Source organism: Saimiri boliviensis, chromosome 13 (genome assembly GCF_048565385.1).
Source record: "Saimiri boliviensis isolate mSaiBol1 chromosome 13, mSaiBol1.pri, whole genome shotgun sequence".
In the NCBI taxonomy this organism is placed as follows: Eukaryota; Metazoa; Chordata; class Mammalia; order Primates; family Cebidae; genus Saimiri; species Saimiri boliviensis.
The window spans coordinates 106,250,357-106,276,821 of NC_133461.1; the positions used below are offsets into that span (position 1 = coordinate 106,250,357).

At 50.9% G+C, this 26,465-nt stretch overlaps 1 protein-coding gene across 7 annotated transcripts in view; it reads left to right on the forward strand.

Moving 5' to 3' along the window:
- The window catches only part of BLK (BLK proto-oncogene, Src family tyrosine kinase), a 114,065-nt gene that overhangs the window by 83,486 nt on the left and 4,114 nt on the right, over positions 1 to 26,465 (forward strand). For 4 of the 7 annotated variants that reach the window (XM_074384165.1, XM_074384164.1, XM_074384166.1 and 1 more), the window contains 9 exons: positions 7,821 to 7,929; positions 10,821 to 10,872; positions 12,819 to 12,911; positions 13,790 to 13,889; positions 14,930 to 15,033; positions 20,118 to 20,264; positions 20,706 to 20,858; positions 22,029 to 22,208; positions 23,328 to 23,404. In XM_074384165.1, coding sequence (XP_074240266.1) covers positions 7,822 to 7,929; positions 10,821 to 10,872; positions 12,819 to 12,911; positions 13,790 to 13,889; positions 14,930 to 15,033; positions 20,118 to 20,264; positions 20,706 to 20,858; positions 22,029 to 22,208; positions 23,328 to 23,404 — 1,014 coding nt within the window. In that variant the 5' untranslated portion in view covers position 7,821. Of the gene's footprint in view, positions 1 to 7,820; positions 8,364 to 10,820; positions 10,873 to 12,818; positions 12,912 to 13,789; positions 13,890 to 14,929; positions 15,034 to 20,117; positions 20,265 to 20,705; positions 20,859 to 22,028; positions 22,209 to 23,327; positions 23,405 to 26,465 lie in introns of those variants that run through there. The other 3 variants (XM_074384171.1, XM_074384169.1, XM_074384168.1) reach the window with 3 other exon arrangements.

The window sequence follows — 26,465 nt, forward strand, 5'->3', positions numbered from 1 at the left end:
TGTTGGTGAGGAACTTGTCAGTGGAGGAATGGGAGTGCCTGAGCCTGGACCCGTGTTAGCATCACAACACAACAATGGTGCCTCCTGGTAGGATACCACGTGGAGCGCAGATCACCCCCTCAACAGCATCTCTACCAAGAGGGGATGAGCTTGAATCTAACGGAGCCTACAGAGGTGACTCTGTATAAGAAATGCAAGAGAGAAGAGCAAGTGATGAACCATCACAAGGAAGCAAAATCCAAAGTGCAGAACATTCTATAGGACTGGCTTTTACAACTGAGTGGCTTGAAACTAACCCAAGTACGAGCAGGAAAGACTCCTGTTTAAGAGAAACCTAAGAAGTTGAGTTATGCATGAACCTTGTTTGAATCCTCAGTAGGACAAACTAAGCAAGAAGCTATTTTTAAGACAATTGTTAAAATTTGATTTTCAATTGGGTTCAATGGCTAGATGGTTAGATGATACCGTGGAAATATTGTAGTTTTATCGAATGTGATAAAATGACATTGGGATTATGTGAGCAAATGGCTCCCTGCTTTAGAAACAAATGCAAAATACAGGGTGGTGAAATGACTTGCTTTGCTACATTGGTTTCTTGTCATTTCGAAGTTTCATTCATTTAGAGAAAACAAAATGATACAATATAAAATACTTCAACCCAGAAAACAATTTTAAATTGAATTATTGAATCTGGGTGATAAGTGTAGAAGAGGGTTTTTTGTTTTGTTTCATTTTTGTTTGTTTGTTTTGAGACAGAGTCTCACTCTATCACCTAGGCTGGAGTGCAGTGGTGCGATCTTGGCTCACCGCAACCTCCACCTCCTGGGTTCAAGCGATTCTCCCACCTCAACCTCCTGAGTAGCTGGGATTTCAGGTGTACGCCACGATGACTGGCTAATTTTTGTATTTTTAGTAGAGACAACATTTCGCCATGTTGGCCAGGCTGGTCTCAAACCCCTGACCTCATATGACCTGCCCACCTCAGCCTCCTGAAGTTCTAGGATTACAGGCATGAGCCATTACGCCTGGCTGATATTCTTCACTTTAGTGTATTTTGGAATGTTTCATAAAAAATAGTTCATATATATATGGTAGCCGTTCTTTTCAGGTCTGGCCAGGGTTTCTCCCAGGTGGAAGTCATTTCTTTTTGCTGAGCTCACAAAACACTTTACCCAGACTTCTTCTTGCGGCATAATTGTGTCCACTCTGTACTGTTGGAATCGGGATGCCTTACCTCCTTATTTTCCCATGAGAGCAGGCTCCATCCTTGTTTCATACCCAAACCTTCTGCTGTGCCTAACATAGTTCCCAGTTGACAACAACTGAATGTTTGTGGTTGAATAAACAGAAGAACCTAGGTGCTGAGAGCCATCACTGGGGCAGTTTCAGGTCTGCACGTGGAGGGGTCGGTACTGGGGAAAAGGTGAGGAAGCCTCATTTCAGTAGTTTATCCTGAGTTGAGACACGAAACATGAATTTTCACTCAAATTCTTTAGCTGCTTTTTTAACTCAGAGCCACAGGCCAATCGCTGTACTTTCTTCATTTACAAGATGGGTATAGCCCTGGCAGTTTGTACTAGGAAAACTTAGAATCCTGGATGTTGGTGAGATGCTCCACATGGGATCTCACATGGGATCTAGCATGGCACTGTGTTTGCAACACCCAGGCTGAGCCCCAGCTTTGCCAGTAGGTTCCCCTGTTCTACCTGGATGCTGCCCATCTATGTCTGGCAAGTTAAGTCAGAAAGGCGAAGCTTCCAGCACGTAACATGGCAAGGTTTCCGCGTACAAAATAGCAAAACTATTTTGCCACGGTGGGGGACAGGGAATCTGAACTGTCCCCTACACAAGGGACACAGAGCCTTAGGCAGGGCTACACCTTTACCTGTTTTGTGCAGAGAGCTCCAGCAGCTCTGGAGACGGCAACACCCTCCAGCTGCCAGCTCTGCCACCTTCAGCATGACCTTAGCAAGCCACCTCGCCTCTCCTTTGTCAGTGGTAAACTGATAGTTGTAACCAATTTATGGAGGCTGTCATTAATATTAAAAAAAAACAAAAAAAAAACAAAAAAAACTCGGCTGGACGCGGTGGCTCAAGCCTGTAATCCCAGCACTTTGGGAGGCCGAGGCGGGTGGATCACACACTCAAGAGATCGAGACCATCCTGGTCAACATGGTGAAAACCCATCTCTACTAAAAATACAAAAAATTAGCTGGGCATGGTGGCGCGTGCCTGTAATCCCAGCTACTCAGGAGGCTGAGGCAGGAGAATTGCCTGAACCCAGGAGGCAGAGGTTGAGGTGAGCCGTGATCGCGCCATTGCACTCCAGCCTGGGTAACAAGAGCGAAACTCCGTCTCAAAAAAAAAAAAAAAACTCGTTATCTGTCAAGTGCTTTTCAGCCATGACATGCTAGCCAAGTGCAAATAAGGGGTTTCTGGTTTTTCTATTTTTAGTTGTTGCCTCTACCACACCCTTTGTTTCACTGAAGGTGTGTGTCAGGCTTTGAGCGCCTCCCAGGCAAACATTGATTGGTGAAAGTCTGCACAGAGGGCCGAATTGGTTTCAAAGAAACAAACAACTCCCCTTCCCCTCCTCTTGCTAACTTCTCCCACCATCCCCACACATGCATACTGTGCACAGGCATGCTCTCTCGCACATGCATATACACGTGCACAAATACGCATACACACACATATATACAAACATCTTCAAGCACATACACATGGGTGTATTCACACGCATGCTCGCTCTCTCTCTCACACACACACACACACACACAGGTGCACATAGTGTATGTGCTTCCTCTCTCAGTCTCTCACAACCATGCACAGATTCACACCCTCCCCCCATGCAGCAAAGCCACCTGGGGCCCTGGCCAGTGTGTGCTGCCTTTTGCCTCTGTCTGGACTTCTCCACTTCCTGGCTCCACCCAACCTGAAACTGCTGGGTGCAGCCAGAGCACCAGTGTCAGCCTTGGTTGTCACATGGCCTCCTGAGTAACCCAGGTCGCCAGTCAGAGCCAGTGGAGCAGGGGGACCCATAGAGACCCCAGGTACTCATGAGAGCCATGCGAAATCACTTGCACACACTGCTAAGGAGTCACAGGACATAGAAGTGTAAGTAGGTGGTCATTTAATTTTAGGAATTTTACTTTCTGTCCAGTTCAATCAGTGTTCAATTATGTTGTTTCAGTGGACACAGGTTTTTGCCAGGAAGCTTAAAGTCAGTGGCAGTATGGCTGGCAGGGCTAAGGAAGACAAGAAGCCTGGTTCCCTGGGCAGGTGTGGAAGTATGAGTCCAAGTCTGAGGAATGCACTAGGAGCTGCTGACCACCGGCCCTTCGTTGAGCCAGGGAGGCTGGGAGAGGCCAGGAAAGGCCTGAGGCTCAGGCAGCCCTGGCTGGCCACTTAGTGGTCATTGCTAAGAACTGCAGGCTCCAGGCCTTACGCCACTCTGTTGCCAGGCAAATCACTCACATCCTCCTTTTATTTTTCTGCTTGTGTCAGTAATATATGCTTAGTATTAAAGAATTCAGGAAATATATACAACTACAAGAAAGAAAGTCAAAGTCACATGAAGTCCTATCATCCAAAATAAAACAGTATTCACCGTTTAGAAAAAATGTTTTAAGGGCACTGCTTTGCATTAGCAAACACATATTTTATTTAAGTCCGCTTTTTTCCCCATTACATCTCTGTTTTGTATCTCTCCCTCCCTTTAGCAATAACCACAGTAAACAACTTGATGTTCAGCCTCCCCAGCCTCTCTCTGTGTAATATGCAAACACATGCACACACCTGAGTAGGGGTTTCTTTTCTTTTTGTTTGGTGTTTGCAAATATGGGATTCCCTCGGTACCTCTTTGCGTCTTGCTTTTCTCATGTCACAACATGGTATAGAAATTACACTTGACATCACAGGTGAAGCTTCAGCACATTTTTTTGGTAGTTGTATGATATTTGAGAGATTTGTAGAGTGTAAATGTATTCAACAATTCTTTAATGGCTGAGTCGTTTGTTTATTTGGGATTTTTTGTAGGGGAGGGGATTGTTGCTCCAACTATTGCTACAACAAACATTTTCATCCCTCATATATGTCTATAGGATGATGTTTTATTAACTTGAGATAATCCAGAGTGGGACTGAAAATCAAAAGGTGTGTGTGCCTTTTTAACAGTATTTAAAAGATTGACTTCTAAAAGAATTGAAAAGACTGTGTCTTCCAATAAAATTTCATGTTTTGTCTGATAAACATTTATTAAGCCCACACTCTGTGTCAGACGTTGGTTTAGCAACTTGGATTCAACAATGAAGAAAACAAAGATTCTAGCCCTCACAGAAGATTAATCCTAGAAATGGAGTGGGAAGGAACAAATGAAACAATAATTATAATAAACACTTTACTATTTGGATATGTGTTGCACTAACTTCTTATTTCTTATCTTTACACGTTTTTCTATTGAATGGATTATATGCTACAATATGTTTCCTGTCAATATTTTATGAGCTTCGTATTTATTCTGAATAGACATTTATCTGATGCTTTGCAATCTCTTACCCAATCTATTGCTTATCTACAGACTTCATGAGTAGTTTCTTATACCATCTAATACTTTTAATGTTTATGAATTTGTACATTTTTTTATCTCTCTTAGCTTCTGGCTATTCTATCTTTGCTAGTAGTTGTCTCCAAACTCTGGGTTATGTACACAGTTTCTTACATTTCTTTTAATCACATTTTTGTTTTTTATTTTTTTCCATCAGTACACCTAGAATTTATTTTTAATATGGTGTGAGGTCAGGGATCAATTGTATTTTCCTTAAGATAAATAGCCATTTTTCCAATACCACTTATTAAAATAAAGTATCAATTTTCTACTGAATTAAAATGCTATCTTTTTCACATATGCAGTTCCTGTATTCGCCAAAATCTGTATGTTTTTTATTCTGCTCTGATGATTGTTGTCTACTTTTATTATTCCAATTTCATGCTGCTTTGATCACAATCTTCTATTTCGTAATTAGAAAGCTAGGTTAAAACTTAATTTAGTCATGTAGAGCTTCAGATGATTTTATCCAATTATGAATTATAATTTTAATTTAAATAACATCCAACATATTAAAAAGAAGAAAAAATCACAATAAAAAATAGAGAACAGAGTATAATAATTACAGACAATACTACATAAAACTTTATGGCAACAAATTAGAAAATGTAGATGAAGTTAAAGATGTCCTATAAATCATATAAATCATCAAAATGGCACAAGAAGGAGAAAAATAAGAATAGATCATTCCTATAGAAGAAATTGGAAATGTCTTTAAAGGTTTACTATTTGAAAGGGCCCCAGACACAGATGGCTTCACAGCTGACTTCTATTTAGCCTGTAAAGAACAGATAACCCCAATGTTATAAAACCACTCAAGACTGTAAGACAACAAAGAGAGAGCTCCTCGATACTCCTTACAAAGCCAGTGCAGCTTGATGCTAATGCCTCATAGACAAATCTTCCTTGGGAATACAGATTCTGATTCTAAATAAAATATTAGCAAATAGGGCCAAGCATGATGGCTCACACCCGTAATTTCAGCACTTTGGGAGTCTGAGGTGGGTGGGTAGCTTGAGCTCTGGAGTTTGACACCAGCCTGTGTGACATGGCAAAACCCTGTCTCTACCAAAAAATAATAATAACAAAAAAAATTAGTAGGGCATGGTAGCACATGCCCATCATCCTGGCTACTTGGGAGGCTGAGGTGGGAGAATCACCTTAGACTGGGAGGCAGAGGTTGCAGTGAGACAAGATTAAGCCATTGCACTCTAGCCTAGGTAACAGAGTGAGACACTGTCTCAAAACAGATAAAATAATACAAAATAATTAGCAAATAAGAATCCATCCATGTGCTGAATAGACTAATATGCTGTAATCAAATAGCTTTTTTTCCAGGAATGCAAGGATGTTTCAATAACAGAAAATTTACCAACATAATTTATAACATTGACAAATTAAAGGTGAAAATGTATCATATTGATAGATACTGAATGGGCACCTGGTAAAATTCAGTAGCCATTCCAATACAAACTACAAACCCAGAATCTCTCTCCTCTTTTTTTTTTCTTTTTTTTTTTAAGATGGAGTCTCACTCTGCTGCCCAAGCTGGAGTGCACTGGCACAATCTCAGCTCACTACAACCTCCACTTCCTGCGTTCAAGTGATTCTCTTGCCTCAGCCTCCCGATTAGCTGGGATTACAAGCCTGTGCCACCAGTTTTTGTATTTTTACTAGAGATGAGGTTTTACCATGTTAGCCAGGCTGGTCTTGAATTCCTCACCTCAAGGATCTGCCCACCTCAGCCTCCCAAAGTTCTGGGATTACAGGCCTAAGCCACTGTGCCCAGCCATAATCTCTTATTCAAACTTCTGAAACCCTAAATCTCTGAAAACCGAAGTGATACTTGTAACCCTGGCACTGTAATTCATTTGGTGGTGATATGAGCTTACATAAAGCTGATCTGAGCTTACCTAAAGAAATTCTTCTACGTAAAAAGTGTCATCCCTTAAAACTGTAAAGTATTGTGTGTTCTGTATGCGAGACATACTTTACAAAACACATTTGTGAAGTTTTTGCTTCTGTGGTTTACCGTCCTGTATCAAAAATTATTACAGTATTTTCTTTTTCAAAGTGGTTTTGAGGAGAAATGACATGAGGAAGGTGCTTTCAACTCTCTGGGAGAAATACATGACTGTGTTTTATTTAATCGAATAGGAATGCTAGCATTTAGTTTATCATTAAAATAGAAAAAAATATGCTGCTACTAATTGTATTGCAAAACATCCTCCATTATAAGAGGCCTCCCAGTTCAGAGACGTTGAAATGTGAAAATGGTCCATCTTAGAATTGATGAAATACGGTGCGTACATCCAAAGGAAATCACCACTAACAGCACGGCCTTCCGACAAGTGTGGGGACTTGGGTGCTTCCTCTCTGTGATGTCTGCGTCTCTGGGAAGAGGCTGATGTAAGCGTGGGAGTGCAGGGGTCTCAAAACAGACTGGGTGCCAGCTGGCTCTGCACCAGCCAGTTGTTTGACTCTGAGCAAGCTCCTTAATATATAAGTATCGTCCCTGGAATGAGGCTGGTGACAACATGGTGGTGTTGGTGGCGTCAAAAGGGTCTTTCCCGCATCTGCCATCCTAACATTTTTTACCAAAGGGAAAAATCTGACCACAACTTCCCCCCTTTAAGGAGACCCCCCCGTGTTACTGTGAAGCGGCAGCTGGGCCCTGATGCCTGTGCTGTCAGTCTGTCGTAAATGTATATAGTGTGGCCCCCACAAATCTGAACGCAAGAGAGCCTCAGTCATGTTTTAACAAAGCCCCTGCTGTTTACCAAAGAGCCGATAGGCCCGGAGAGAAAATGTCACTTTCCCAAGTGACACCAGCCCATGACAATGTGAAGACTAAACCCAGAGAGTCCCAGACACATCGGTAGGCTCTTTCTAGAATACCACATGGCCTCCTGCTCAGGCTCCCGTCCCCTGAGGACCGGGATCCACCCCAGCGGTCTCTGGCAGTTATCTCCAGCCAGGTGATTTCTGTGCGCTAAATACCGTGCTTTCTGCTCTATAGACCCCTGAAAAATGATGGGTGCACACTGACCTCACCCACCCACTTGTACCCGTGTTCTGACTGTGAGGTCTTCGCTTTCCCACTTCCACCCCACCTTTGGAGCCAGCCTCCCGGATGGGGCTGGGGAGTCCCTCTGTGCAGAGGACCTGAGGCCCTGCGCTCTCATATCCTCCGTCTGCTGTGTGCCTCGAACAGGATGGGGATGGTGAGCAGCAAAATGCAGGTCAAGGAGAAGGACAAGGGCCGATGGAGCCCCCTGAAGGCCAACGCCCAGGACAAGGCCCCCCCACCACTGCCGCCCCTGGTGAGTGATCCCTCGCCCCCGGCCAAGAGCAGGTTACTTACTTCTCCTATGCCTTAATGTCCACATCTGTAAAATGGGTATAGAAAAGTGCCTTCCTGATAGGGATGTAACGATCTGCACTGTGTAAGCAGGTGTGCCATGCAATACAACGCACGCAGGCCTGGTTAGCGCCCAGTAATCCTTAGCCAGAGTTCATTTCTCAAAGGCAGCATGGAAGAGAATAAGAAATTAAAAAGGTCAGCTTGGGGAGAGGGTGTGGCAAGGGAGGATGCGGGTATCTAGCTGCAGCCACTGCCTCTCTTCTCCCCCGCAGCTCCTGGAGACTCTTGGCTCCTACGTGGCATTGCCGTTGGCATTGCAAAGCGCCCGCTCTCCTGAGATAAGCATCACGCAACAGGAGGTTGCCTGTCCTCACCTCCCGAGCAGGCTCTCAGGTTTTACTGGAATGCCATGGGCATTTTAAATGAGAAAAACTCTCCAAAGGAAAAAAAAGTGCAATTTCAAGTGAAAAGTCTTCTTGCTGGGGAATGCGTCTTCCTAGTCATGCAGTTTGATTTCTCTATAAAGCAGTTAGTGCCCTTTGATGGCTACTGCATGTCTGAAGATGAATTTTTTTTTTTTTTGAGACAGTCTTGCTCTGTCACCCAGGCTGGAGTGCGGTGGTGCAACCTTGGCTCACTGCAACCTCCACCTCCCAGGTTGAAGCGATTCTCTCTCATGGCTCAGCCTCCTGAGTAGCTAGAATTACAGGCACATGCCACCATGGCCAGCTAATTTTCGTATTTTTAGTAGAAATGGATTTTCACCATGTTGGCCAGGCTGGTCTCGAACTCCTGACCTCAGGTGGTCCGTACTCCTCAGTCTCCCAAAGTGCTGGGATTACAGGTGTGAGCAACCGCCTGACCTGAAGCCGCATTTTAGATGACTCTGTGTGCCTCCCACTCCCTGACCGGTGACCTCCTTTTGGTTTGGGGCAGTTGGGAGCCTTGCCTGGACCTCTACCCTGCACTGTCCTCATGCCCACGTGGTCATCTCTTTATCCTAGCAGGGGCCTGATGGGGAGGCAGGGATCACTAATCCCATTTCCTAGATGAACCCGGGTCTCTTACCTGTCTGTGTCCCAGTTTCATGCCGGGCTCAGCACACAACCGTAAGATGTTTGTTGAATAAATAATTGATCAAACGGGGAAACTTGAACTTAGGCTGATGGAATAATTCCCCAAAGTTTTATGATAATATGTAATAGCACCTGGAGTTTTTTTTAACTTAAAAAGTCACATGATACATATTAATTATGGAAGAAACTATAATTACTCTTTATTCCACTATGTAGAGTCACCAGGACTAGCTCTTCAGAGCTCCTGCCTTGAGACCCTTCTTCTGTGTGTTCTTTAATTCAGGGGTTCATATTTTTAATAGAAACATACATAACATAGCATTTTGCAAAATGCTACTTCAAAACTGTGTTCAGTAAATATGGAATTAAAAAAAGAATATTGGGCTGGGCGCAGTAGCTCACACCTGTAATCCCAGCACTTTGAAAGGCTGAGGCCGGTGGATCACCTGAGGTCAGGAGTTCAAGACCAGCCTGGCCCACATAGTAAAACCCTGCATCTCTACTAAAAAATACAAAAATTAGCCAGGCTTTGCTTTTTAATATTATGACAAATTAAATTAAATATTAAATATGACATTAAATATTAATATTAAATATTATGACATATTATGGTCACTCCCATATGACATATGTATATACCCCTAAGCAATAATTAGTTTCATTTTTCATGTTGTAAGCTTTAAATCAGCTACATCCAACATCACATATGCTTCTGAGACTGGGGTTTCAGCTCCATGTTATACATGTAAGATACGCCAACATTGATGCACGTGGCTACAGCTCATTAATTTTATTGCATGAGTATACTGTAATTTGTTTATTCTTTGTCATGAGGGTTAGTTCCACGTTTTAAAATTGTTCATCTATTGGCCAGGCATGATGGCTCACACCTGTAATCCCAGCTCTTTGGGAGGCCGAAGAGGGCAGATCACTTGAGGCCAGGAGTTCAAGATCAGCCTGGCCAACATGATGAAACCCCATCTCTATTAAAAATACAAAAATTAGCTGGGCATGGTGGCGGTCACCTGTAATCCCAGCTACTTGGGAAGCTGAGGCATGAGAATTTCTTGAACTTTTTTTTTTTTTTTTGACCTCCTGCAGCCTCCTCATCCTCCACACCCACATAGCATGGGGAAAGGCTGGCTCAGCCAGCCTGGGTGGCACCCATTAACCTGCTCACGCCACAGTGCACCAGGAGGCAGAGATTGCAGTGAGCCAACATTGCACCACTGTATTCCAGCCTGGGCAACAGAGCGAGACTCCATCTCAAAAAAAAAAAAGAGAAAGAAAATTGTTTCTGTATTACTATTTTTGCTAGGAACACTCTTGTACACGATTCCTGGTACACATACGTGATCGTTTCTTTACAGGATATATATCTACGAATACGTTTGTTGAGTTTTGGGGAAATATGCTTCTGAAATATCTTTTCTTGCCCACAAATACCCATTTTCAGTTTGCTCTTTTAGTGAAGAGCCAGAATGTTAAGCCCAAGTGATTGGGCTTCCCCTCATTCTCCACAGCTACCTCTTGTCCACCCTGGGGGGTCCCCCACACGGTCAGGGCGAAGGCAGCAGAGAGCGGGGGTCTATCTGAGGGTGGTGCTGGTCCCGGGGTCCGAATTTCCCTGTGCAGCCCCCACGGGCGGCTGCCTCTCCTCCCACAGTGGGTCCCCGGAGATACCCCGGCTGCCTGCTCAGCGGCCTCGGCCATCCCACCGGGCCCCGCGCCTGCGGCAGGGACTGAAATAACTCATGCGTGGTTTCTACCCAAGGTTGTCTTTAACCACCTTACTCCTCCACCGCCCGAGGAACACCCGGACGAAGGTAAGAGGGGTGGTGTGGGAAGCTGAGTCTCCGCGGCCCCCTCCTCCAGGTTCCAGCCTTGTGGAGTTGGAGCAGGAAATAGTCGGGAGCAGCTCGAGGGCTGGAGAAGAGACAGGGGGGGAAGCTGAGCGGGGCCCAGGCTCCGCGCCTCTTGGGGGTGTCTTCAGGAACCAAGCATCAATTTTTTTAGTTTGCCTGAGCCTGGGTGGGACTTTTAAAAAAACGAAAGACTTTACGAACTGTAAACAAGAACAAAAACAAGGGTCCCAGAGAAGACACACACCATCATCAAACCCAAGCTTGCAGAGAGTCTAACTCCCAAACTCAGAGGCTGGGCAGTGGCTCAGGCCCTTGCCTCCAGCCCTGGTCACTCCCCGTGGAGGGCGCCCTGTTTTTCCGCCTCCCAGCCACTTTGACAGTCCCCTGCTGACCACCTAACCACCCATGCCCCTCACTGGTCCCCAGATGTCACCTTTTTTTTTTTTCTTTTTCTTTTTTTTTTTTTTTTTCCCCTTTTTGAGACAGGGTCTTACTCTTGTTGCCCATGCTGGCGTGCAGTGATGTGATCTCAGCTCACTGCAGCCTCCACCTCCCGGGATCAAGTGATTCTCCTGCCTCAGCCTCCCAAGTAGCTGGCATTACAGGTACACCCAACCACATCCAGCTAATTGTTATGTTTTTAGTAGAGACAAGGTGTCACCATGTTGGTCAGACTGGTCTCGTACTCCTGATCTCAGGTGATGTGCCCATCTCAGCCTCCCAAAGTGCCCAAAGTGCTGGGACTACAGGCATGAGCCACTGTGCCCGGTCCCCAGACTCCACTTCTGCTCTGGTGGGCCGGCCTGCTGAATGCCGTAGGGAATGAGCATCTTGGCCTTCCTGGGCCAGAGGCTCCACTCTCAGGGGCTCCCAGGAGGTTGCCTTGTTCACAGTGACCTCCCGCAGCCTCCTCATCATCCACACCCACACAGCATGGGGAAAGGCTTCCTCAGCCAGCCTGGGTCGCACCCATTAACCTGCATACGCCACATGCACCAGGCATTCAGCACGCAGGGCACGACTCTGTCCCAGGAATGGCGAAGGGGTGACACGGGTAGATGCAACTCCTTCCCTGGGAAAGCTCAGAATCTGTCACACTCGTGAGCAGAACTTGGATCTTAAAACTGCAGGGAACCGCTGTCGCCTATTCCAACCCCCTCTTTCCTGCTGAGAAGTGACCAGCCCGAGGTCACACCCCTCAGCTCAGTGACAGAGCTCAGCTACCTCACCCGGAGAAGCTAAGTGCTCTCCAGGTGACCTTCACCAGGTGGGTCCCATGGCTCCCGGGGCTGTGCAGAGAGCCCTCGTCACAGAAGTACTCATTTGAAGATGGAGCTCCAAGCTCCCGAGCCCTCTTGCCCCTTCCATCCAGGGCCCGCCAGCAAGTCAGGGGGTCCATGGGGCACAGGCAGTGGGGAGGCCAGGGCTCCGGCTGCCACGTGGCAAGACCACCCCTCTTGGGCATAGAGGCGGGAGGAGGCAGAGCAGGAAAAGGACCAGAGGAGCTCACAGGCCTCTGAGACCCGCTGTGGGATAAGAAGAGGGACTGCCGGCACTGGCTCCTGGTGTGGCCCCGAGGCCACCAGCCCGGTAGTGGCTGCCTCCCTGTGCTGACCTCTGGCCATCAGCGCCCTCACACACATCCTGCCCAGGCCATAGGGCTTCTTAGTGGGTCCAGAAAGGAGGACAGGGTGGGCTCTTGGGGCAGCCTGTCCTGGTGGGGTCACAGGTGGGGGTCACAGGCAGGAGTAGGGGCCTGTTCAGGTTGAGAACATCATCTCCAGCACGGGCAAGCAGAAGCCCGTCCCTCTTGGTAGGCAGAGGTCGCTCCCGTCAGAGGCTCACTCCAGCCCCGCCCTCCCTCTCAGGGGCCCGGGTGGTGGTCAACTCTCCCTTGTTCCTTTCAGACAAGCATTTCGCGGTGGCCCTCTATGACTATGCCGCTGTGAATGACCGGGACCTGCAGATGCTGAAGGGGGAGAAGCTACAGGTCCTGAACGGATGAGGCTCCCAGATGCCGTCCCCTGTCCCTGCAGGACTCCCGCCACATCCCTCCCTCCTCTGCCCACCGCATCCTCCATAGCTGACCCCAGACATCATCTCATTGCCCTGCCCCCATCCCCGGCCCTGGCATTTTCTTGAACTTGGCCCTTTTGTCCTCCTCTCCAGAGTCTTTCTGGCGAAGCGGTTTCGATTCACAACTTCCTGCCCGTCCTTCAAAGCCCACGTTCCATGCTACCACCTCCGTGCAGCCCTCCTGACTCCTTCGGGCATGTGAACTTTGTCCTTTATGCAGGCCGCTCTGGCTCTTCCTTGAGAGCCTTGCATTTAAGTCAGTCGTGTGCATATGTATCTCCTTCTCAAGCGAGCATCCACATGGATTACACACGCCCATCCCCCTTTAGCTCATTTCTGTGTCCTTCTCAGAAACTCTGTTTAGGTCTGCTTTCCGGGTGACCCGGCTTGTCCCGTGGAGCTCTGAGGGTCTGATTTTGTTCTGCAGTGACCTTGAGCCAATCTCATGAAAGTCCTGACTGTTGATCCTATACAGGCCACCCGACTGTGTCTTCCTCAAGCCTGTCCCAAGTCCCTCACCAAGCTCCAAACACGTCCCATTCATCAAGAGGAAGGCTGCTGGCCAGAGCCCTGGGTCCTCTTGGGCTGGTCAGGCTGTATAGATAAACTCCTCCCCCAGAGCTTACCCAGATACCCACCATACCACAGAGCAGCGGGCACAGCCCCTTCCCGCCTGCCCTGCTGTCTACCTCTGCGGATTCTCTGCCTTCCATGGAGAGGTGCCATTGAGGAGGCCTGGGAGCCGCCCAGAGATGGGCCCATAGGGGCCATGATCACAGCTCTGTTTCCCCTGCTCCCGCTAGAACTGGAGCCTGGTGGCTGGCCAAGTCGCTCGTCACAGGAAGAGAAGGCTATGTGCCCAGCAACTTCGTGGCCCGAGTGGAGAGCCTGGAAGTGGAGAGGTAGGTGGCACGGGAAGCCCCCTGGAGCCAAGGCGCGGTCACTGTCTCTGCTCCCTGGGCTGCTAGGCAGGGCAGGGACAGAATGGGACTGACTAGGGAGCCCGCGGGCACCAGCAAAGAGGGGACGGGAAATTAGCTCTGCTGGAAAGGCCTCTCTGCTGGCTCCAGATGACAAATTCAGACCGCTGTGTGACACTGAGCAGGCCACTCTTCCAAGCTAAACAAGAGTGGTCCTTCTCCTGGCTTCCGTAGATGGAACCGTCCCCCGTGTCTGATGGCCTCGCTGGCTAACAGGGAGGCACTGTGACCACAAACCCTCCCCTGTATCCTCCACGGGCAGGGCCCAGGGCTCAGCCTCGGAGGCTCCCAGGCGGGTGGCTTGTTCAGAACCGACTAACAGGAGAGCAGGATCCCAACCTTCTAATCCTGCAGACTCTCCTCCTCCATGTCCCCATGGCACTGGGAATGTCGGACTCGGCCAGCCAGGGCCCCCACAAATTCATTCACAGGGCCCAGCTCTGCCTGAGGACTGGGGCCCAGCAACAGTGAATCTTCTCTGGGCGCTGTGGGCCCTGCGTCTTTCCCCAGAATGGTGTGGGGAACCGTGGGGCTCTCCCCCACAGAACAACCCCATACTGAAGGGGACATGCCGGGGTCCCTGCTCAGCAAGTCTCGGCAGTTTGCCTCTTTCGGAGCTCAGACAGCAAGGAGGCAGGCGTGTGCCTGGGATACGCGGCTGTGCTTTGGAGAGAGGGAGCAGGTGCATTTTTCCAAAGCAAAATAAGCAAAGGTCACCCACGTATGTCCTTGTTTCCTTGCAGGAAACAGTGAGTCCAGGGCTGACAGGAAGGACGGGAAGGGCAGGGGGACAGAGGGCACTCACGCCATCCCGGTGTGGGGAGCAGCAGCTCAGGGCCGACTTGGGAGCAGAAATGCTAGACTTTATTTTTTGGGGGTGGGCAGCTCAGGAGGGACGCTCAGTGGGGATACTCCGAGGAGCAGGGCCGCTCTGAGGTTCGCCAGTTCCTGCTGTTTTCCAGATGGTTCTTTAGATCACTGAGCCGCAGGGAGGCCGAGAGGCAGCTTCTGGCTCCTGTCAACAAGGCCGGCTCCTTTCTCATCAGAGAGAGTGAAACCAACAAAGGTAGGCATGGTGGCCTTGCCCGCCCTCCCTGCCCTGGGCATCCCGAGAGGCCCTCTGCAGAGGCCTGGCCCTGGAGTGAGAGGGGAAGGGGTGACTGCCAGGAGAGCCAGCAGCTTCTAGGCCTGTGTCCCTCCCAGTTCAGGCCTTGCCTGGGAGTTGATGTGGGGGCTGTCCGCAAAAGCGGTCCTCCCTGTCCCGGCTGGAAACCACCCGGGCATGGGAAGCCAGTGGATGGGGGTGGCCCTATGCCAGACTGGCCATGTTGCCTGGTCAGCAGGAACACCAAGGCCAGTGGGGGCCAGGACAGGGGGAACCCTGAGCTCTCAATCACCAGCTACTTTGGAATCAAGGATTGGGGGAGCTCAAAGAATCCTTGGAGATTATCTCAGCCAGAGGCTGCAGGTAGCATAGGTTAGGACGTGGCCTGTGCCCGACATAAGGGAAGGGGTAGTGATTGTGGGGAGCCCATGCCAGTCTAGACACTGACGAGTTCAAATCCACTGATGACTGAGCAAAACTTTGCTGCCACTACCCTCAGGGGTTTTCTCGCTTTCTCTGTCATTTGCTTGCTTTCCTTCCTAATGTTTTTTGGCGTAAAACAGAAAACATATATAAAGATTGTATGACGTATGAGTGCGTGATTCTAAATTATATACGGTAATAATACACAAATCCCTGTGTAACTGTGGCCAAGAGATAGAGCCTCCCAGACCACCAGGAGGCCCCTCACTTCCCGACTCGGGCTCCCCCTGATTCAACCCCCACCCCCAGGAGCTCCCCGCTGTCCTGACTCGGGTGGAAACCCTGCCTCGCTTTTCTGTGGTTTTGCCACCAGGTCTGGTCTGTTTCTTAGCTTTCTGCAGTTAGAATCACTGTGTTTGTTTCTGTGTGACTTGCTCTTGTCACTCAGCAGTGTTTGTGAGATTCTGTGTTAGTTTCCTGGGCTGCTGTAACAAAGTAGCACAGACTGGGTGGCTTCCACGACAGAAGTTTGTTATGTCCCAGCTCTGGAGGCTTGAAGTCCAAGACCAAGATGTCGGCAGCATTGGCTCCTCCAGAGGCCTCTCTCCTCGGCTTGCAGACGGCCGACTTCCCCATATCCTCCTGCGGCCGTCCCTCCGTACATGCCTGTGTCCTAATCTCTTCTTAGGAGGACAACTGTCACATTGGATTAGGGCCCACCCATACGAACTCATTTTACCTTAATCACCCCTTTAAAGCCCTGTCTCCACATATGGCCACATTCTCAGGACTGAGGGTTAGGACTTTCACACAGGAATTGGGAGCACACATGATTCAGCCTGTAACAGATTCAAGCCTATTCACGTTCATTGCTACAGAATCTTGGGTGTGAACGTTCCAGAGCCAAGTTAGCCATTCTCATGCTGTGGGCATTGGGTTGTTTCCAGTCTGGGGCTGTTAATGCATGTGTTGCATTGAACCCTATTATGGTCCCTGGTGCTCACTGGCCACTAGCTTTTCATCTGTAAAATACTAATCCATTTGACAGATGGGCAAAGTAAGCCCCTGAAACAGCAAATGACTTGCTGGAGGCCAGCAGTAAGCATCAGAGCCCGAGCACCGGTGGCCACATCATCTAAGAGGCTGAGAGGCTTCCCAGGCTCTACAATGTGGCAAGCTAGATTTGACAACTTCCCACACAACAGAAGAATGCTTTGCTCATCAGGAAGCTGTCCACAGGGACCGGCTACAGCTTTGTAGCCAATTGTAACAGGAGAGGAGATGATGACAGTGACATCAGAGGAGGGAAGAAAAGAGAGAGTGACTGGAATATGAGTTTGGTTCCCTGTGGTTGGGGCGATGAGAATGGATGGGGGTGTTGCCTGGTGGGAGCACCCTTGGGCTGTCCCTTGATTTCATATGTGGCTCAAGGACAGCAGCCAGAGAGTGGAAATGCAGAGCATGGAAAGCTGTCATAGCACCCTGTGGCCCTCTGGGGAGATCGTGAGGCCCACTAACAGCCAGGACCAGGTTGGGGAGCAGGAGGGGTACATTAGAAAACTGGGGTGCTCTGTGCAGGATTTCTTGGAATGCACTAATGCCTGCATAACATTTTATATATACATGTACATACGTATACATACACATAGATATATAAATTTTATATTTAGGTGCATATTGGATATTGTCACTATTCTGTTTTTGTGGCAGAGCACCTCTGTCCAAGAAACAATTTGGGAGTCACTGGAGATGACATAAACATTGATTGTTGTTGCAGAGCCTTTCAAACATACACAGAAGTAGAGGAAATAGTTCAGTGGAACTCCTGGTACCCAACACCTGGCTCCAACAGTTATCACCTGAGCCAGTCGTGTCTCATCTCCATCCCCCACTCCACCTGTGTTCTTTTTTTTTTTTTTTTGGAGACGGAGTTTCGCTCTTGTTACCCAGGCTGGAGTGCAATGGCGCGATCTCAGCTCACCGCAACCTCCGCCTCCTGGGCTCAGGCAATTCTCCTGCCTCAGCCTCCTAAGTAGCTGGGATTACAGGCACGCACCACCACGCCCAACTAGTTTTTCGTATTTTTAGTAGAGACGGGGTTTCACTATGTTGACCAGGATGGTCTCGATCTCTCGACCTCGTGATCCACCCGCCTCGGCCTCCCAAAGTGCTGGGATTACAGGCTTGAGCCACCGTGCCCGGCTCACCCCTGTTCTTTTGAAGCAAAACCGAAACATCATGTCATGTCACCCTAGAAATGATATTTCAACCATTGTCTATTGCTAAGGTGCCCGCTGATGTGAAAGCCCCACCCCCCACTCAATCTGGTGTGGAGGAAGAGGGGGTTCTCTATGGCTCTTACATCTTTTCCTGTCGATATCCACCCCAAGAAGCCAGTCCAAGCTGGGAATTGGCCAGATGGGACTAGGGCTACAGGATTGTTCAACCATCATCACCTCACCACATGCACATACACATGCACGCACACACACATATGCATACATGCACATGCTCATATACACATGTGCATACACAAGCATGTGTGCACACCATGCATACACATGCACATACACACACATACGCATACATGCACGCACTTATACACACATGTGCACACCATGCAGACATATGCACATATGTACACATGCACATATGCATGCACGCACACATGCACGTGTGCACACACATGCATACATGCACACACTCATACACATGCATACACAGGCATGCGTGCACACCATGCATACACATGCACATATGCAGACATGCACACACAAGCACACACATACACATATATACATGCACATACACACACATGAACACATGCACTTGCACACACACACATGCATGCACGCACACACATGCACACATGTGCACATATGCACCCACGCCCCTTCCTCCTGCCCAGTTACCCCCAGCTGCGTGCCTGTTTTCATCAAGGAGCTATTATTGTATGATAGAAGAGACTCGTTACATAGGGGAGGGGTGGGAAAGGGGCAGGATGTGTACGCATCTTACACACACGTATGCACACATACACAACTCCAAAGCAAGCCCCGTCTGTATCTGGGAGCAACAGCAGTGATTCAAGACAGGGATGGAAGCAGGGGAGAGAGTCCTACCCCTTGCGGCCTCCACGGTGTCCCTGAGCCTGTCAAGCCTCAGTTTATTAGTGTCTATGTGAGGACAGACTGGCTTCCCAGCTCAGCGTCAGGCCGTCCCTTCAGTGCTGAGAAATCGTCATCTCAGAGCCAGCCCCTGCTTGCCCGGGGCAGTCCGGACATACTACAGAGGCAGAGGGGCCAGGTTTTGTGAACCTGAAGCTGATAGGATCTGAGGTCCTCTTGAAGAATGAGATAAAATTGTCAGAAGCCATCAGGAACGGGGCCTCAGTGCAGCCCAGGTTAGTGAGGGTGGCCTTTAGGTCAGTGAGCTTGGCCAACATCTGGGCTCGTCACCCGAGACATCTGACCCAGGTGCAGCCTACAAAGTGGGGAGAAAGCCCTTGATTAATGAACTCCCTAAGGCCAGGCTCGGGTTCCTTAGAGACTGGGGGCACAGCTGCATCCGGGCAGGGGCGGGAAGAGAACCTGCAGCATCCCGGCTGAGGCTCGGGTTGGGGGCATGGGCTGGGCTGGCACACGCCTCTGGGCGTCCTTTTGCAAGTAGGTGATGAGAGAGAGGCCCACTAGCCGAGGGAAACCGGAGGGGAGGAGGGGCCGAGGTGGAGGAATGGACAGGAAAGAGCCTGAAGTCAAACGGGACCGCGGAAAACCGACGTCCGCACCAAGAATGAGACTCCGCGCCTGACCCCTGGCGGAGAGGCGTGGTACTGCTCCTGTTAGGCGCGGACTCGGGGAACTGAGAGCCCCAGTGGCCTGCTGAGAACCCTGCGGGGCCCCGGCGACACCATCTCCCAAATAATGGGTGAGGGGAAGGTGGGGTCCTGGTACCCAGGTAGCTGGACGGCCGCATTTTATAACAACATCAAGCTCATGGGAAAACGCTTCTCATCGGGAAACTCTTACCTCTTAAATTGTCCTTAACCCTTGACACCTGTTGCCACTTACCCGCAGGCAAACGTTAAGCCAGAAGACAAAATGATAGGTTCATGTAACAGGCAGCAAATGAATTTGAACAGAGCCCCTGGGAATAGCTCATTATGCTCTCCACCATGGACGTGGGTACTTGCAGCTGTGATTGGCTGTCTGCCTGTAGGATTAAGAGACATCCTCCTTAGCCAGAAAATAAAGCTCCTAGTCCCTCCAACGACACTAGATTTCTCAATAGTCCCTGGCAAAGGGGTCTCGAGTGACCAGGTGCCCAAGTGAGGACCCATATGATTACTGAGAAAATGTCCTGCCTGCCACAGGGCACTGTGATCCCCCGGCTGATTCCCTGGGCGACACTGGGGGGATGTCAAGGTCAGAGTCAGGCGGAGCTTACGGGGAAGGCTTCCGAAAGCGTGGAGGTTGAGATGCAGGGCAAGGGAACTTGCGGTGGGAGTAGTGACAGTGGAGGACAGCACTGGGAACTTTTTTCAAGCTTTAAGATGAGGCCCAAATCCCAGTCCTGTGTTTCATGCCTCACTCCTTGTGCGTGTGTCTCCGTGAACCCTGTAGGTGCCTTCTCTCTGTCTGTGAAGGATGTCACCGCCCAGGGGGAGCTGATCAAGCACTATAAGATCCGCTCCCTGGATGAGGGGGGCTACTACATCTCCCCCCGGATCACCTTCCCCTCGCTGCAGGCCCTGGTGCAGCACTATTCCAGTAAGACGGGGCGTGCAGTGCGGGTGGGGGCTTGTGCCAAGAGCCCCTGTGTCTCTCGCTAAGATCCCCAATTGTGTGGGTCACCGGTGCCACCTTGGGGGGAGGGAAGAGCATCCCAAAGCTAGACCTAAGGAGGTAACAGGTCTCAGCACTATGAATTGGTGGTCCTAACACCCTCTCCTGGCTCAGCAGGAAACCCCGTAGAAAGCAGCAAGTATTTTCAGTCTTAGAGTGAGCAGGTCAGTTTTAGAGATAGCATGCCCTGCTTTGTGCAAACAGAGAGAGAGTTGAGTGTGTGTGCATGAGCAGGCGTGTGCACGTGCCCGTGCAGGGGGGTTGGGGTGGCTGGGGAGTGATGGGTCCAGCTAGGAGTGACACGGCTCCCAAGAGAGCCTGGCTGCTCTGGTGACCCCCAGCCCTGTCTTTTCTTTCCTAATGCAGAGAAGGGGGATGGTCTCTGCCAGAGGCTGACCCTGCCCTGTGTGGGCCTGGCCCCGCAAAACCCCTGGGCGCAGGATGAATGGGAAATCCCCCGGCAGTCTCTCAAGCTGGTCAGGAAACTCGGGTCTGGACAATTTGGCGACGTCTGGATGGGTAAGTGTGTGCACATGCGGGAGTCTTTCTCCCCCACATTCCACCCACACTGCATCCTGAGTCCAGAAGGGGCTGCGGAAGGCTGAAGTTTCAATATTTTTATAGAGGGTCGTCCCTCCCCCGGAAGACTTGGGAGGGAGCGACGACAGAGGCAGGGACACCCATTTTACACAGGAGCCGGAGGAGGCACAGAGCTGTGTTGTAACAGCTGGGTCACTTACGGTGGTGGCAGAGCAGGAAGAGAACCCAGCTCTCCCAGCTCCGGGCCGCTCCCTCCCTCGTTCTCTGCCTGCACCTGGCTTTTTCGTTGAGCTGCAAGGGCGCTAACTCCCCTTAGCTTTCCATCACCCAGATGGAAACAGGAAGTTCAAGGTGCTGAGCCATGAGGTTCCAGGGTCTGGGTGCACACGCTGGGGCAGTTGTGGGACTTTGGCCAAGTCACAGAAGCTCCAGGCCCGGGGTCCTCACATTCCCATCGCTGCTGACACCCGCCGCATCCCCTGCCTACCAGGATATGAAACTCGTGTTGCATTTTATCCCTGGACTGGTCCACGAGTCCTCCGTTGCCTGGGGCCGATACCCAAGGTGCCTTTGGCAGGAGCCGCACCCAGGTCCCTGGCAAGTCCCAGATCCTCTAGAAAGGCGAGCAGAGTTGTCTTCGGCCCTTCAAGGTGCACGGGGACTTCCTGGAGTGCAGGGAGAGTGTGGAGATGCGGGTAGTTTAAGGACTGGGACAGGTCCGCCACGGGGCTTCAGAAGGAGGGAGACCCCCACTCCCCTTCCTCCTGCTCAGGTTTCCCCCCCCCCCCGCTGTGTGCTCATTTTCACCAAGGAGCCACCGTGTGATAGAAGAGACTCAATACATAGGGGAGGGGTGGGAAAGGGACAGGTTACATGCAGGACAGACGAACACAGTCCTTGGGTGTGGGGCAGAGAGGCGAAATGGACCCCAAGCAGGGTACAGTCCTCCATTGCCTGAGGCCCCATACAGAAGGGGCCCGGAGCACAAGGTAGGCCCCTCGCAACCACGGCCTCCCGAGCTGCACGTTCCAGCTCTGGCACCCGGAATGGGGTGGCTCCTGGGCAATTACCCCGATTTTGGTTAAGAGATCGCCTCCAAGCAAGGTCTCTGTCTTCTGAGCGGTTTCTTCTCTCCCTCCCCGGGCTCAGGTTACTACAAAAACAACATGAAGGTGGCCATCAAGACGCTGAAGGAGGGAGCCATGAGTCCAGAAGCCTTCCTGGGCGAGGCCCACGTGATGAAGACCCTGCAGCACGAGCGGCTGGTCCGGCTGTACGCCGTGGTCACCAAGGAGCCCATCTACATTGTCACCGAGTACATGGCCAGAGGTAGGGCCTGCAGAGCCGCCTCCTCAGAGCCAGGCAGGAGGGCGGCCTTCGCGGGAGGAGGGGGATGGCGGCAGTGGGTTCCCCAGGCCAGGGGGTCTCCACAGGGAGCCGTTAGCGATCGTCCTGCCGACCTAGGGCACGCGTGGCGTGGGGGCCTGGAGGGACGGAGGGAGGGCGAGAAACGGGAGGGCGAAGTGGTTCTGACGGAGCCACGGTCTCCGCCCAGGAGCAGTTCAGCCAGCATCTCTGGAGTGCGTCCTCTGTGCCCAGCACTCTTTGGTGCCTGCTGGGAGGGACAGAGCATGGCCAAGTCAAAGGAGCCCCGGGTCAGCCACGCAGGGACCGTGCTACCTCCAGGTCTACCGCTTCCTGGTCGGGAAACCTTTTACAGCGGTGTGAATATTTTACAAGGATGGCCAGAGACGTTGGGCTCGATGGCCTTCTGAGGTCCCCAGCATGGCCAAATTCTCACGGGGCAGGAGGCCTGGGATCGGGCTGAGCCTTTGACCCTCTCACCCCTCCTGTGACCCTGACTGCACACTGCTCCTATACGATCCTAACGTGCCCATCTAATACAGCTCCCTAACAACTGTCCCCAAGGGGGCCCCAGCCTCAGACTGTGCTGGGGGCACCTCCGGCCTGCCCCTAGGGCAAGCACTCATCCCTCCCAGCGCTCCAGTTCCAGGGGAGCTGCATTTGTCCCCTGCGCCAATCACAGCGGGCCGTGCTCTCCCTCCGGTGCTTTCTTGCTGATGCCTGGTCCTCAGAGGCAGAGCGTGTCTGCCAACAGGGATCAAGGGAGCGAGGCTGACATGGGCGAAAAGACAAGAAGGGGCATCTCCTCCCAGAGCCCAGCCGGGTGACCTCAGGCAGGTCTCTGCACCTGGCTGAAACCTAACTGCTGGCAGCTGCTGGTATATGCGCTGCCTCCTGGGTGCCGAGCCTGGCATTTCGTGAAGGGGAGGGCACTCGACAGCAGCAGGTAGGTCCTTCCTGATGGAGATCTGAGGGCGCAAACTCCCACTTCCCACCCCCGTGGGAAACGCTCACGCTGGGAGAGGCTGGCACCGCCGGGATGGGCACTTTGCAGAAGGCCACTTGCAGCTTCTCTTTTCTTAGGATGCCTGCTGGATTTCTTGAAGACGGATGAAGGGAACGGATTGTCACTCCCGAGGCTGATCGACATGTCGGCCCAGGTTGGTGAAGGACCACGTGCAGAGCGGGCGGCGTGTGCCCTCTGACTTCCCGAGGCCCTCTCCTCCTCCTGGCCCTGCGGCTTAACAATGTCAATGGTTCAGAGGTTGTGGCAGTTAGAGTTAGGCTGGACTGTGAGGACGAGAAAGCCTGAAGTTATAAGAGCTTAGACGTGTGAACATCCGGAGGTGGGCAGCCCTTCCACATTCTCCCAGCTGCTGGGATCTCAGGGTGTCACTTTCTGCTGACAATGGCCACTTACGTCTTAGCACCCCATCCTCTCCTCAGTCAGCAGGGGAAGTCGGGCACGGAAAGCCACCTTCCTCTAGGCACATGTCCCCAGGGTCACCCACTGTACTTGCACCTGTATGCCCGGGCTGCTGTGCCTCCTGCCCCATGCAGCAGCGAGGGAGCCTGGGCCATGGAGCCTTCGTCCCGGGCAGGTGTGATAGAATGAGGCTGTTCTGTTCCGAGGGAAGCGAGGGCGAATGGGCATCATGGGAACACACAGGGTCAGCAAGAGTTCCACTGGACCCACAGCCAGGGTGTTCTGTGTTGACCTCACCCCTTCCTTAGATGGTACCCACAGACGTCTCTGGTAGGAGGTCACTGAAAACGTGCCTTCCACCCCAGGAGCCCTCAGCCCTTGCCCAGCACTTGCCCAGCCCTCGACCCCAGGTGGATGGGCAGGCCTGGGCCACACACAAGTGCCAGGGACGTGACTTCTCTGAGCCCTGGAGGACCACCCCTCCTTCTGCCACCAGGGAATTACGAGTGCTGGGCCTCCTTGGCTACCCTGGACTGGCCCTCATATTCACATGCAGAACCTTCCGGACTCCATGAGGTGAAGAGCAGAGTGGAGGCGAGGGTGTGGAGGCAAGAGCTCTAGCTGGCAGGAAGCACATCTGGTGGCCCTGTTAAAACTGGAACTCTCAGCAGAAACGTTTTGGTCTGTGGTCAGCCTGTGAGGCACACACATGGGTCCACACACACCTGCCAGCCACCGAGAGGAAACCCTCCCGCCTACCACCCACATCAGCCCTCCCCCCTCCCCAGACTCACCCAGGAGCCCCACTGCAGGAACTGAGGCCACAACGCCTTTTTCCACTGAGGTAGGCAGAGAGCTGTCTGGGCAGGCTGGCGAGATGGTTTTGGAAAATGAGTGCTGGTGATGGGCTTCAAACCCCAGGCCAGCGATAAGCCTGCCCGCTGATTCTTTTTCCTTTTCCCTCACCCTCCACTGTCTCTCATTCAGTCTCCACTACACCCCCTTGGGAAATCTCCGGTGAACCAGAGGCAAAGGATGTGAAAAGCCCATCTGAGTTTAATACCTGGATGTGGTCACAGAGCTGGGAGTGAGGAGTCAGAAAACCAGAACCTCCCAGATAGGAAGCCTCTAAGCACATGCTGACCATGCCAATGGCTCTCCAGGCGCGCGCGCGCGCGCACACACACACACACACACACACCCCGACTCATACACACAGACTGACACACACAAACTCACACATTAACATACAGACTCACATACACACAAACTCACACACAAACATGCAAACTCACACATTAACACACAAACAGACTCACATACACACACACAAACATGCAGACTCACACACACATGAGCAGGCACACGGCCTGCCCTTCCGGGCTCTTCTTTTCTTACACTATAGGATGAAATGCAAAGTCCCAAGGCCCGATCTGGCCAACCCCACAAGACCCCTGCAACCACAATCCCACAGGCCCCACTTTGCGGCCAGATGGCCCTGGTCCCCGTGCCCCATGCCTAGCCACCCCTCTGTCTCCTTTGCCCAGGAAGCCTTGAACTCTTTCCACTCAGCAGAATCCTTATCATGCATAGCCTAAGTGAAATGTCATTTCTATAAAGGTTTTCCTGGACAAGAAACTGCTAGAGAGCCCTTGGCTCAGGTGTTCCCAGAAGCATTGTTCTTGCTAAGCAGATCTGGGCAGCTTCTTCGTGAAAGCTGATCTGAGCCATACCCAACATTTTTTAAATACATATTTCTGGTACTGCTCAATAAATATTAGTTATCAGAATGAGTGCTGTTAGATGCTGCCCTGATATATTTAGTACTCAGTTTTATATTCCCCACAGTCCCATACTAATAAATGTGCATTGATTGAATGGTGTAGCAAGGGGATGGATGGATGCATGGATGGATGCATGGATGGATGGATAAATGGGTGGATAAATGGATGGATGGATGGATGCATGGATGCATGGATGGATGGATAAATGGGTGGATGAATGGATGGATGCATGGATGAATGGATGGCTGGTTGGATAAATGGATGGATGGATGGATGGATGCATGGATGGATGGATGGATGGATGGATGGATGGATGCACGGATGGATGGAGGGATGCATGGATGGGTGGAGGGATGCATGGATGGGTGGATGGATGCATAGATGGAGGGATGCATGGATGGATGGATGGATGGATGGATGGATGGATGGATGGATGAATGGATGAATGCATGGATGGATGGAGATATGCCTGGATGCATGGAGGGAAGCATGAATGGATGGATGGATGGATAGATAGATAGATGAAGGGATAGATGGACGGTTGGATAGATGGGTGGATGGATGAGTGGATGGATGGATGGATGAATTCATGGATGAGATGGATAGAGGGATGGATGGATGGATGAATGGATGAATGCATGGATGGATGGAGGGAGGGATGCATGGATGGATGAATGATGGATGGATGGATGAATTGATGGATGCATGGATAGATGCATGTACGCATGCATGGATGAATGGATACATGGATGATACATGGATAGATGAATGGATGGATGGATGCATGGAGGAATGGATGGAAGGATGGGTAGATACATGGATGCATGGATGCATTGATGGATGGATGGATGAATGGATGGAGGCATGCATGGATGGATGGATGGATGGATGGATGGACAGATGGATGTGTAGATGGATGGATGGATGCATAGATGGACAGATGAATGTGTGGGTGGATGAATGGATGGATGGATGGATGGATGGAAGGATGAGTTGGATGCATGGATAGAT